The sequence below is a fragment of the Bombus vosnesenskii genome, unplaced genomic scaffold (assembly GCF_011952255.1).
Source record: "Bombus vosnesenskii isolate JDL3184/JDL3185 unplaced genomic scaffold, Bvos_JDL3184-5_v1.1 scf7180000016274, whole genome shotgun sequence".
Lineage (NCBI taxonomy): Eukaryota > Metazoa > Arthropoda > Insecta > Hymenoptera > Apidae > Bombus > Bombus vosnesenskii.
This window is the reverse complement of record NW_022884343.1, coordinates 3,773,499-3,786,299: the sequence shown is the minus strand read 5'-3', so window position 1 is coordinate 3,786,299 and position 12,801 is coordinate 3,773,499. Positions and strand designations below refer to the sequence as shown.

The 12,801-nt window shown below is 35.8% G+C and overlaps 1 protein-coding gene across 11 annotated transcripts in view; it reads right to left on the bottom strand.

The window, feature by feature from the left end:
- LOC117242443 (cAMP-specific 3',5'-cyclic phosphodiesterase-like) overlaps positions 1-12,801 on the bottom strand; it is a 350,276-nt gene that overhangs the window by 81,063 nt on the left and 256,412 nt on the right. For 7 of the 11 annotated variants that reach the window (XM_033509124.1, XM_033509125.1, XM_033509121.1 and 4 more), the window contains 3 exons: positions 5,601-5,783; positions 3,502-3,534; positions 1,852-1,872 (listed from right to left, as the gene is read on the bottom strand). In XM_033509124.1, coding sequence (XP_033365015.1) covers positions 1,852-1,872; positions 3,502-3,534; positions 5,601-5,783 — 237 coding nt within the window. Of the gene's footprint in view, positions 1-1,851; positions 1,873-3,501; positions 3,535-5,600; positions 5,784-9,635; positions 9,853-12,801 lie in introns of those variants that run through there. The other 4 variants (XM_033509120.1, XM_033509116.1, XM_033509117.1 and 1 more) reach the window with 4 other exon arrangements.

The following is a 12,801-nucleotide window of genomic DNA, read 5'->3' as shown; positions in this document are numbered from 1 at the left end:
TCGGTTTAGAAAACATTTTGACTTTGATTCTGTAGAATTTGTCACACGCGAGACAAAGAGAACGATTTTGTCGTTAACAGGACCATAAGTAACGACGTGCCGCGTCACTCTACGTTTCTTCTTGGTCCTCGTGTCCCACGGAATCAAAGTTGAAGTATCTTTCAAGATAATCGCTTCTCCGTCGTGTTACCCTAATTTTATTGGATCGGCAACTAAGTGGAATTGACAAAATCCGCAATCATTTAGTTGCCAAGCCAATATACCACGCGTCTAAATTGTAAGAAACTGATAGGACCGAGTCATAACGAATAACGCGACTAAATTATGACAGCTAATGTGTAACGATGTAACGCAATCGAAATGGTCAAAGAGGAAAATATCAATGTTTAAAAACTGAAGCGATAAAACGCGAAAACCTGGCTGCCGAAAAATTAAAAAATGCACGAACGATGCAAATTCTTCCGCGAAACTGGACACGAGAGTGGCGATAATCCGGCTACGACAGATGGAGCGAAGCGAACACTCGGCACGCTGTTTGCTCTCGTCGAGATAAAAATATTTACACGCGGTGCACTCGCTGCTGCACTCGATGCACCGTGAAAATATTTACAGCCCTGGGTATCCGTGATACTGTCTCGATTAATATCGAATTTTATCGCTGTTTCGTCTCTCTCCAGCTTTTAAACGACGTTCCGAATTTACTTTTCATATACACGTTTGATAAAAAGTCTTCTATTTTTCCTTATTTACTTTAATCAACGTTCCAAGTTTGTATTTTTTCGACGCTGAATTCTAATCGCACGATTCTTTGCAAGTAAATGGAAAAACGAATATTACTCAATTATTGAAACAAAGGATAATTTCATTAAGCAAAGAACGATGATTTCGTCGCTTAAGAAACGACGATCTCGTTAATTAAGGAACGATGATTTTATTATTTGAAAAAACGAGGGAACAACGTTAGCTACTTTGCGAAAGATTAAGAAGACAAATTTTCTAGAATTTAGATAGGAAATTCTTTGAAAGTTCGATAATAGTTTCCACCCCAACCGCCTCCGCCGTCCAACTTTAATGACGATCCTTTAATCTCCGGTAAATTCCTTTTTTTAAACCTCATCCTCCTACACTTCGCCTCCGTGTCCTTTTGTCTGAAAGTGTATCCTTGGAAAAAAGTGTATTATGATACCCATCGAAGTTGTCTTTCAGTCTGCTAAGAGATAGACAGAGAAGATTATAGGGTTCCAATAAAACGGAAACTTGGAAGCTCGGATAAGAAACTGACCTATAAAGAATATATTACAGTCAGCTTGTACCTCGATTATTTTCTTAAATGCCAAAGTAATACGATTATAATGTTTATAAAACAAACAATCGCCAGCCCTTTGTTTATTTATTTATAACGATAAACGTGTAAAAAATCCTGCAGAAAATCCGATAGAAAAATATTCCTTGACACGATTATGTTTCAAAAATATACACGTCTTCTCAGGGACATGAAACGATTATGTTTGAAAAGATATACGTGTTTTCTTCTTCTAGAATTTCTTCCACAGTCAAGTTGAAAGTTGCCAGAGAAAGATGGTGAATTATAAAAAAAAAAAAAAAAAAAAATACAGGAAAACTCACAACCTGTCAATTGTCGAGAGATAATTATTTATTTGCACGTAGTACAGCCGGAAGACCAAAGATCGCATCGCTCATGGGATGTCCTGATATATTAAAAAAAATGCACGTGTCTTCAAAAAAAAAAAAAGTCACGCGTCATCCATTTTCAGGTGTACAGTTTGCACCAACAAACCGTTGTTGGTTGCAGCATACTGCATACTGAAATTACGTAATAATGCGACTTACCTACTGGGATCTGTTGAAACCCTGAAAATGACAATTCGTTTTTATTCGAGAACCTTCTACTATAATCGTCGCATGCCGTTAATTAGTTACGTTAATAAACGCAGCCTAAACAATTCCACTCTCGTCCCTACGTTTATCTCTACTTGTTACTTTTCCAACAATTTCACTACCAAATTTTTCCCTCTTTTTTTTTTTTTTTTTTTTTACAACCTTTTTTCCCGCCATTTTCTTTCGTACAGAACGACGAACAACGAAACAAAAAAAGTTACAAAGGAGGAAGATTAAAGTATCCGTACAATCGATATACGCCAATTATTTTCAAACTCGTTCATCGGGGAATTCGTTTGGCTGTGTGGGTGTAATTCTCCCTTTTATTCCTTTCTGCTATTTGTTTATCGTGATACAAAATAGGAGGGAAAATGTGGAACAATGCACGTGTATCGTCTCGTGTAGCCGCGCGTGTTCGTAAGCATCGATTTTATCAGCGCGATTCTGCCATGTGCCCTCGCGAGAAATCCATTTACAACGCAAGTCCCCGGGGTTTAATCTTTCCCAGAAACCGAAAAACAGAACAAAAGAAAACAGAGATCCGAACGTCCAATAAGAAATCTGAAATCGATCGCTGTTACTTCGAACGGTTGCTAATTGCGTGTTTCTACTTTGAACAACGTATAATTAATGTTCGTCAAAAAATTGTTACAACGGAAAATAATGGTAACTGGATCGTGTTATGCAGAAAGGAACCATTCCACGAATGTTCAAAATTTAGATACGAATCTTGAAAAATTGAAATTGTAGAGCGGATAGAGTTGCAAATTTTCATGTATCATAATAAAACTGAAGATTATCCTGCAATTTATATTTTTTCTTATTTGAGAAAAAAAAGAGAGAATATTTCGAGCAACAATTTGCGTAGTTAAATTTGTTATTAAAACATAGACAACTTTTTTTCGAAAGATATTTTCCTACTCCGTATAGTTTGCAAAATATTCGAAAAAAAACATCGCATTAGGTTAACGATTATGTTAACAACATGACGTTTTTCCTTCTAGGCTTTGTAATTTACCTTCACTCCTTAATTACAGAGTACAAAAATAAAAAAAGATACAACTTAAATATTTCTTAAAGGTTGAAATCTGACACGGTTGAAATTAAAAAAAAAATAATTAAGATAACAGTGAGAATTATTCAGCGAATGAACTGATTATTTCCTGCACAACAGATCGCGATTCTAATCTACCAAATTATTGAAACGAAAGCAAAGATGATGGCAAAGAAAAATCGACTGAAAGCACGCCACAAAGTAACTCAACAGGTAACTGAACTACTCAGCTCGAAAATTATATATGTATATGGCAGAATTTCTTTTTTTCTCTTTTCCTTTTTCTCTTTTCTTTCGGATAGCGAACGGTTCCATGCACTTTAGCCAACCCCTGTTTCGTTCGCTATATGTGTGTGACAGAGAAAGAGAAAAAGGAAGCGGTTAAAGAGGCAGCGAATCGAATCGAATCGGATCGATTTAATAGCGATCGTAATTATCGTGGCGAGGGGTGTCGATTAGTTTTGTAAGTGTGTTTCTGTGGCTAGATGTATATGTGAAGTGAAACGAGAGAAACTGATATATAATATATAATAGGATCGTGTACATACGGTCGCTCCATAACAACCTCTGCTTCTTTGTATCTGCAACCCAAGGATCACAAATATGATTCGCATTATCACACCCCGCACCCGTTCATTGCGATTTAAAAAATAAGAAAAAAAAAGAAATAGATTCTTTTCCGTTGCGTGCAACAAGGCGTGAATGCTCGGAATAAAAAGATAAAATATCTCTGAAAGAATTTTTATTATTTTTACGATCGATTATATTATGGAAAATAATCTTTGGAAGACGAAAAACTACCAACTTAAAAATTTCCGTACGAATATCTTTCCAAATTTTTTTTTGTAGAAATGAATTGTAATCTAAAAATTTGTATATAGAAATTTGTCCAATTTACAGGTATTACATTTTCTATCGATTTTTCCACGCAGTTTAGTTTTTCAGGATTTTCATCCTTGTTTAACAGAGCAGGGAGTATATTTCTTTTTATTGCAAGACATTTCCAATATATTTTCACAACCTTGCTGCAATTTTATATACAAAGACTACAAACAAGTGATATAATAAAAAATAGAAGATAGAAACATATGTTAAGCATCAACACCATAGAAAGCTACGATATTTTATCAAGCTACACTAAGAGGAAGAGAGATCGCAGACTGTTCTTGCACAATTATTAATATTGGCACGAATACGCTGTGATAGGATGCATCATTCGATTATTTATATTCAAAAACCAGAATTGCGGAAGAAAAAAGATTTCTATGTAGAATATTATTCCTGATTATAGCGATAATTCTGTTAAGTGAACTCTTTTCGAATGCAAGACACGTTTCACACATGCGTGGTTGGATATAAAAATTTGTAAGGCAAGAAATTTTTATCTTGGAGGCAGTAGAATTAACGTGATCATGGTCAGATATTCAAAAAATTGACTACCGTATGTATTTGTCTTATCCTTTCTCTCGATATACCGCTCATAAGATACTTTACAATACCGACAAACCAGTCGTCGGTTCATTGAAATACTCACGACGCTCTCAACATGGCATAACCATGAAAACAACACGATTCCTACTTTATCATTGTCGATAAATTCAGTCAATTGCGTCTGAAACTACGATTATCGGCACAATCTACATTACCGACATAATTAAAGTTACATTTACGGTCGGTACAATAAAGTTTGAATAGCCGATAATGCAGATTCAAGTTATACAAAGTTGCTTCGTACAATTAATCCCAGGACAGTGTTTGATTCTAACGATTAAGAGAGTTACATAGTTTAATCAATCGATAAAATAATAGTGGATACACGCAAATCCAACGTTCGATATCTAATTCCGTTCAATTATTCATGAACAGGCGGCGCATTACGTTACAACAGGCCAATTATCACGGTCGTGTTTACAAATGACTTCATTAACGGCATCGTGTCAAGAGGAATTCGTAATTCACGTGGGCGTAAATTATACCAAGTTCGTTTCATTACCAGCTATAGTTTGCCGTTGAATAACCAGTAATTAGGAATTTCGCGCGACCGCGCGCCAATCGCCAGATTACTTCAATACGTCAATCAGTGTAAATACATAATTAATTCTAGACGAAACATTATTTCTCTATCGGACAAAGTACCAAATGAGTTTAGAAGTTTTTGACGATCCGTTGTTTAATTCTACCTATTATTAATACTTCTTTCGAGATATTTAAATGCAAACTCACGAAACCAAATATCTTCTACACCGAATTAAACAATTTACGAATAATTTACTCGAGTTTCCAAAGCCCAGAAAATTGTGATTATACAACGAATTCATTCGTTATCGAAAATATAAAAATTCTGCTGTATTTCGTTCGATTAAAATGCAAAGTATCCGGTGTCTGACCATAACCGACCATTTCTACTGCAATACAATTTACATAACGAGGTCTGCAGTTTCTATTAGATGGAAAATTTATCTGATCGAAGCTGAACAATCACGATCACAAACCGAACACCGTATCAACAATCCGACATTCCCAATTCATTATTTACAAGGTTAGATCTCCGTTATCCCGACACAGAGAAAAAGATTAAAAAATAAAAAATGTTTTCCTCGAGTCGAGATAAGGACCTAAAGCAGAAAGCATAGTTTCATAGGCTCACCTTTCACTTGCGATCGAACTGTTCCGAGACATCGACTTTGGTGACATGTCGAAGTCGCTGTCGCTGCGATACAGGAAGCTTTCTCGTCGTTGTGGCTGTTGCAGCACCAAACTTGGATTCTGCGATGCGTTGTCGCCCGTAGCGCTGCTGTCTGCCTTTGAGCTTCCATTTCCCACGTCGAAACTGTTCACAGAAAAGAAAACGATCCTTAAGCATATTTTCCTTTGTTTTTCCTCTTACTTTATGCAAATTTTAAGGGATAATTTTTACAAATTCTTAAACATACTTCTTTCTTTTATTTCACGAATGATTTTAGCGTGTAATTTTCACCTAATGCATTCGACTCGGTTATAACTGATTTATGAGAAATTTGCAATGACACGAGATTACAAATTCGAAGCTTCGGCAGATAAATAAATTTGTAATATTTTTTGAATGATTAAATTAACGACTGAAATATCTTCAATTAATAAAGTAGAATCGTGTTCGACATTTAGTCAAAATTAAACGGAAGCATCATATTTGTTACCAGAGACTATCTAAATTAAAATAAATAGAATGAAAACGCGCTATTTTAAACGAGAATATCCTGTTACGAAAAGTTCAGCAATTATTTTACCCAACATAGAAAATAATTAACATATAGTGCTCAAGTCAGACTGTATACACTTTGTCTTCAGGCACAACTTTCGCAACAAACTTCTATTAGAATTTTCAGCAAGTTACGAAGCTTCTAAGAGCAACACATCTTCGTCGTTGCATATCGTCGATATAAATAGCTTTTAAAGTATACTGGTCGAATATCTTCGTTATAGCAACGAAGGTGTCTCGACAACGATGGTGTCTCCTTGCATCTCCAACAGGCATCGAATTTAATTTTCTTCAGGCTACGTTCGACAAATGTACGTGGTTAAGCTACACGTTACATGGATACACATTTTTCATGTCCTGTCGTTCATCTATCGCAAAAAATACACTATATCTTATACGTCCACTTTGTTTGTAAGGAACCAAATTTATGAAAATTGGTCGATGAGATTGGAAAGTAATAGTTGATTGAAAGATAATAACAGTGCGGTTACCGGAATAATTCTAAACGCGTAAATCGAAAAGGTTGAACGTTTTACCTAAAACGATAGAAAGCTGGAATTAGAAGACGAATCGAAAAGCGCGTTGTGAAATTAATTTAAATTTCTCAGAAACTTTGCACGACGAAAATTCGAGGAAAATTCGTTCGTTTCGCATCTATTATCAAACTACCAGAGTACAGAAGCGTCTCTTAAAATTCCAGACAGCGTAACTAGACGAAGAAAAAAATTATACAGAGAGCAGCTGATTAACAATTCAAAACGCGTAGATGGCAATTATAATGAAAATTTTACAGAAATTACACGCAACGAAATGAAAATTCATGAAGATGAATCTAATTCCGATCTTCTCAGACAAACTGCGCCCGAACGTGTCACGAAATAATTATCCGTCATAGTAATCGGCGTGATCGTTATCAATTTGCTCGTTAGACGGGCCTAATTAACTAAATGGCTTGATTAACATTTTTTCGTTCACATGATCGTCGGTGTTGACCAGAAACCATGTCTCGTCTTCCTGCTCTCGATAATCGTCATTACGTGTCATTATGTAAGCTACGATTAATTCCACGGCCTTGCTATTCAATCGCTAAATAGTGACCAGAGAAAGAGAACGCCAATAAGCGTCCCTTGTTTCATTTCGTCTCACTCCGAATTCTTTTTAACGGCCAAGTTGTTATAATTTTTATTAAATAACAGTTACGTAAGTTTGTCAACTTTTCGTGCAATTGTAATCCGATTTATTTAAATGGGGAAATTGTAACGATGTTCGATGTTTCAATTTTTAAGAGAAAAATAGTTTATTAATCGAGCGAAGCGTTAATAATTTTATTTAAATCTCTTCGAAACATTGTAAGAGAATTTCTACGATTTTTACGAATTAAATAAAAAGAAATGAAATTTGTCAGTTAATGCAACGTTGCATAGAGAATTAAGAAGAAAGGAAGAAATTTCCAAGGTTCTAGGATCATTAATATTAATCCCATGTAATATTTAACAATTGAAGTTAAGTTGAATATTCAAGGAATATTTGTTAACATTAAACAATCCATACTATCGTTATGAATCTTAGAAAAATCAGCGAAGAGAATTTTAAAACTAGTCCGTGCAATTTACAAATCCATATGAGATACCGAGTATGTGTCTGGCCACGACCGGACAATTCTACTTAACGCCAGACTCTACTTGCTCTCCAATCTTTCAACGTTTAACTCTCGTATTTCAATCTAAATACACACTCGACTACCTTATATTACGTTTCAGACGTCTTACAGACAGCATTAACCAAATCATCGCTAATAACACTTTAAATAAACCAACAAAAAGATCAGAACCTGCAAAGTGATAAACGTTTCGTTATAATTGATCGTAAAATTGCGGAAATCGAAATCGCATGACCCAATAATAATTATTAAAAATTGCTCCGAACATTTCATTATTTTGCAGCAAGTCCTGCGGACGGAAAAATTCTATAAAAAGAAATCTTCAAAGAGATTGTTTCTAGACATGAACCAGCTGAAAGAAGACCTGTTGCGAGGAATGCTTGCCTGGGCAAACTCATCGGGACAATCTTGGCGTTTATCTACGGCACGGCCAAGCCTCAACAGCTAATATTGGTTTTTCGAGCAGGGCCGCCAATAAAAAAGTGATTAAAAGCCACTTCCGTTTCGCGGCTGCCGCACCCGTAACACGTTATGTAAAACACATTGAGTAATGGTTAAAGGCAACGCTATCGATTGGCGTGGCAAGTGCATTGTGACGCAAAGCTCAAACTCGAATGACTATATACAGGGTGGTTGGTAACTGGTGGTACAAGCGGAAAGGGGGTGATTCTACGCGAAAAAAGAAGTCGAAAATATAGAATAAAAAAATTTTTTTTTTAATTTTTCCATCGAGACAACGATCTACAGTGAGATCCGTTATAACGTACCGGACGCGTACCAAGCAAAGATTCAAAGTCGATTTTCTCGAAAACAAAGCCTCGAACGACAAATTTTTATTCTATATTTTCGACTTCTTTTTTCGCGTAGAATCGCCCCCTTTTCGCTTGTACCACCAGTTACCAACCACCCTGTATATCTACTCGATGAATAATATATTCGTTGATAAATTAATCGATCAAATTAATGTTTGCACGGGAACAACGACTTAATTGTTTCAGATTTATCCGGTTAGTTCGATATACGGATAAATATGTGTACAGAGAACCAGAAGCAATTTATCCTGGTCGATAGTTAAATGTAACGATCGTTGGGTGAAACTACGATATGAATCTCCTTCGATCACGAATCGTTCTCGATTAGGTTAATTGCTCGTATAGTTTCTATTCTCTGCCTTGCTCTTAGATCGCTTTACGACTAATTAAAAGGGATCATTGGTCTGCTCATTATTTCCAGCTCATTTCCTAATGGATTCTTTCGCCAGCAAAGGCCAAAGGATCAGGTCTTTAACTGAACTCTCTAACGCAGTACAAATGAATTTCACGTTTGTTCACCGATACACACGTTTCATACAACAGCTTCAATTATATTATTTTAATTACGAATAACGATGCCAAAATACCTAGCCAATTTCCCCCTCCCTCTCATTTTGCACCTACTGTATATCGGTTCTAAAATTTCATTTTCGTCACTGTCTCTGCTACTCACTGTCCATAACAGCATTCCCCAAAAAATTGTTTCTTTTTTTTTTTTGCTGTCGATGTAATGCCAAATTATCCGACCAATGTTTCTTTCTAAACTATATTCTTTCTATAAATATTCTTCTCTTCCGCAGGAAGACAGAAATCGAAGATACAAACATTTGAAATATTAAACACAATATTGAACGTATCATTTATGCAATACCATAAATACAATATTTCTATGAATAACGCAATGGCGATTATTTCTTTGAAGAAGACAAATTTTTCTTGATAAATAATACGTTAAATCGTTTGGAAACTTACGGAACGGCGACGTAGACCAATTTTGGATGAGGTTTCGCCCTGGATAACGTGGACACGCAACCGCTGTGCCTTCTGAACGAAGTAAGCGGAAGCGTCACTTTCATCGTGCCAGAATCTCGGCGCGCCAATTTCAAGGACACGTCGCATGGCACGAAAATAGGATAATCATTCATCTTGTGCTTACGATCTAACGAAAGATCCTTTTTCCATAAATGATATAATTTCTCTCGCTTAAACCATCGCTCTATGCTCGGACAGTTTTAAACGCTTTTTCCACTTATTACATTTTTCCGACTTTCCATGTATATACAGCACTGTTTTCCTTCCGTTTTACAGCTGTTGTTCTTGTCCAGGAATTTTGTCCGACCTCGACGAATCGAAGGAAGAGTTTCATTCGCTGAAGTTAATTTGAAAAGTTTGCCTGAGTTTTATCGAGCCCTTTCTGCTTCTTTACGACGAGCTTTTAGGTTTGCTTCGCCCTTTCGAAGTGGCTTTCTGAGAAGGTTTCGAGACTCTTGTTAATGAATTCTGTTTCCTAGTTAGTGAAAAACAAGTGGCAAGTTTATCATCTTCTTATAGAGGCTTTGTGCGCTGTCTATTCGCGTGGATTCTTCGTCCGTCTAATTGAAACTACGAAGGAATTCGAAGGATATTTACAATTTTCTTCCCGACTCGAAGAACAAAAAGCGAGAAAATATTCTATCGAGCAACGTTGAAACGTTCTTGCCATTATATAAATACCTTTCGTGCTACAACTTCTTATCGAACTTGTACTTGTGTTCAAAAAATGTTACTGCGTCGCAAGAAAATATTCCACATAATCCATTTGCCCGACCAATTTCCCGAAAAATAGAATTATACAACGGTAAATAAAACTTTCATCGGCCATTCTGTGACAGTAATATTCGAGTTGATCTAGTTTCCTTGGGATATTATCGTTCCAAACACATATTCTTCCAAAAGGAAGCAATTTTCTAGAATTAGAAATCGACATTCTTCCAGTTTTCCAAGGAAAACAAGAGATATCGGTATAGACGAAGTTTTCGTCATTTATTCGATGATAAAGTTTCGGCTAGTAATCGTCCAAAACATCGTTTATTATTCCATTCTGTTTTCTCAAAAAATTTCCTAAAAAATCGACTTTTTTCCTAAAAAAAAAAAAAAGGAAACGTCGACATCCAAAGAAACGACGCTTCGTTGAAACGAATATTCGTTTGCTCTAATCCGAACTAATTGCGAAAAGTACCGCGGCCACTTAAAAAAATTCGCGATTTACTTTAATTGGCCTCGGCGAAAAAGACGGCCAAGTCTCACGGAAGTCGCGTGCGAGACAGAAACAGGAAACGAAGCTAATCGAACGGTACACGTTCAACGCGAAATTGCTTCGTCCCTTCTGGTATAACCGTGCGACGAAAATTCGCTGGACGTCGATTTCGATTTATCGAACAGTCGTAAAAAGATATTACGACGCCTATACGTTTGTCCATGAACGATTTTATATCGCCTAGCGTCTATAGGGAACACTTGAAACGGAATTTTTTTTCATGCGACTGTTTGCTCGTTTAATGACTTCCAACGTTTGCAAGAGAGAATAGGGGTGGATAGAAAAATAGACAAATCAATTTCATTCTATGGACTTGCTTTTCCAATTTTTTATTCCAGTAGAGCCTCGATACTTTCTTTTCTAACTACGACATTCGTATATTTACGATATCGATACTTTTTATTCCGCTATTTTAATAGTATTCTATCAATTCGTTTTTTTTTTAATGCTATTGACACTGTTGTGCACCACAAATTCTCACATTTTCATCTTTTGACAATCAAAAAGGCTTCTAACGTTTTTAGTAAATATTTAGTATTTATTTTTTAAGTAAATGTTTACGTAAAGTAAAACTATATATATATATATATATATATCTTGTATTTTACCTTCAAACTTAACGAATTCTTTCGGATCGAAAATAAATCAAACAGCCATTGTCATAGATATATCTCTTTTAAAATACGCGACTTATATATCTACGATGCATTCTATATTTCCGAACGCTATGAAATGCTTCGAATAGAAAAATCTCATGGTAAAGTAATAAAACCACGTAGAATTTATTTTTCTCGTATCGCGAATTAAAATCTCTTTCATAAGGAGACTATAGGCATATATCAAGCTTATCAAAATTTACTCCTCGACAAAGGAATCTCATTGAAAGACGGGAAGTTGATAAATTCCGTGGGAGAAGGTAGAATAATCCAAAACACCAGGCAACGGAGAAATATTTCACCAATTTTAAATTCAAATCGCGCGCGTGGCAAAAATAAAGGGAACAACAAGTTGTTAGACGAGGAAGAACAAGAAAAATCCTACAGTCTCTTGTTTCTTCACCCGAGAGGATGTGTCGTTTAGAAAAATTTTCCAAAACTTTGAAATTCTTCCTCTCTTTTACGTAAGCGGAATGGCAGATTCCGACAGAACATACAGTCAAACGACGAGACGTAATTTCAATATGGAAGTATTCGCGAAAACAATTGTTCGGATATTTAATTAACGAGTCTGATAACGCGCGGTATCGTAAAGTAGAAGAAAACAACGTCGGAGGAATGATGTCACCAATAATTGCGGCTTTAAAAGTGTCACTCGTTGATTTATATATTTTGATAAAGACGCGAAAAACATGGAAAAGTACAGTGACGGACAGAAGGAGGTTTAAAATTCCTATTTCCCTACGAGTACGACTACACCACTTTAACGGTAACTTTCTAATGAATATAACAACGGAATAAATTCTGAAGATCTTTAATCGTTTTTCTCAAATAAATCAATTTTCTAAAATTGGCCGCCACTGTATGTTTCGAAACGGAGAAATTTAACATTGCAATTATCAGATGTTGCCTGTTTTCACAGATACTAGAAACATACAAGTGTTCTTTATGAAACCGATATTTGCTATTGCAAATCCAATTTCTCCTAATTCGTGCCAATACGCAATACGAAAATATACTTCTTTCCTAAAAAATCATCGTCTACTATGTAATTTTTGATCGGTACAACAGCCAATCTCAGCTACCAGCTATCATCGACTTTCATAATATCAAATTTCTTTTCAGTATTAAGTTTCTAGGCCGAATATCCCCTAAAATATATTTCTCTCCTCGTCGTAATCGTCGT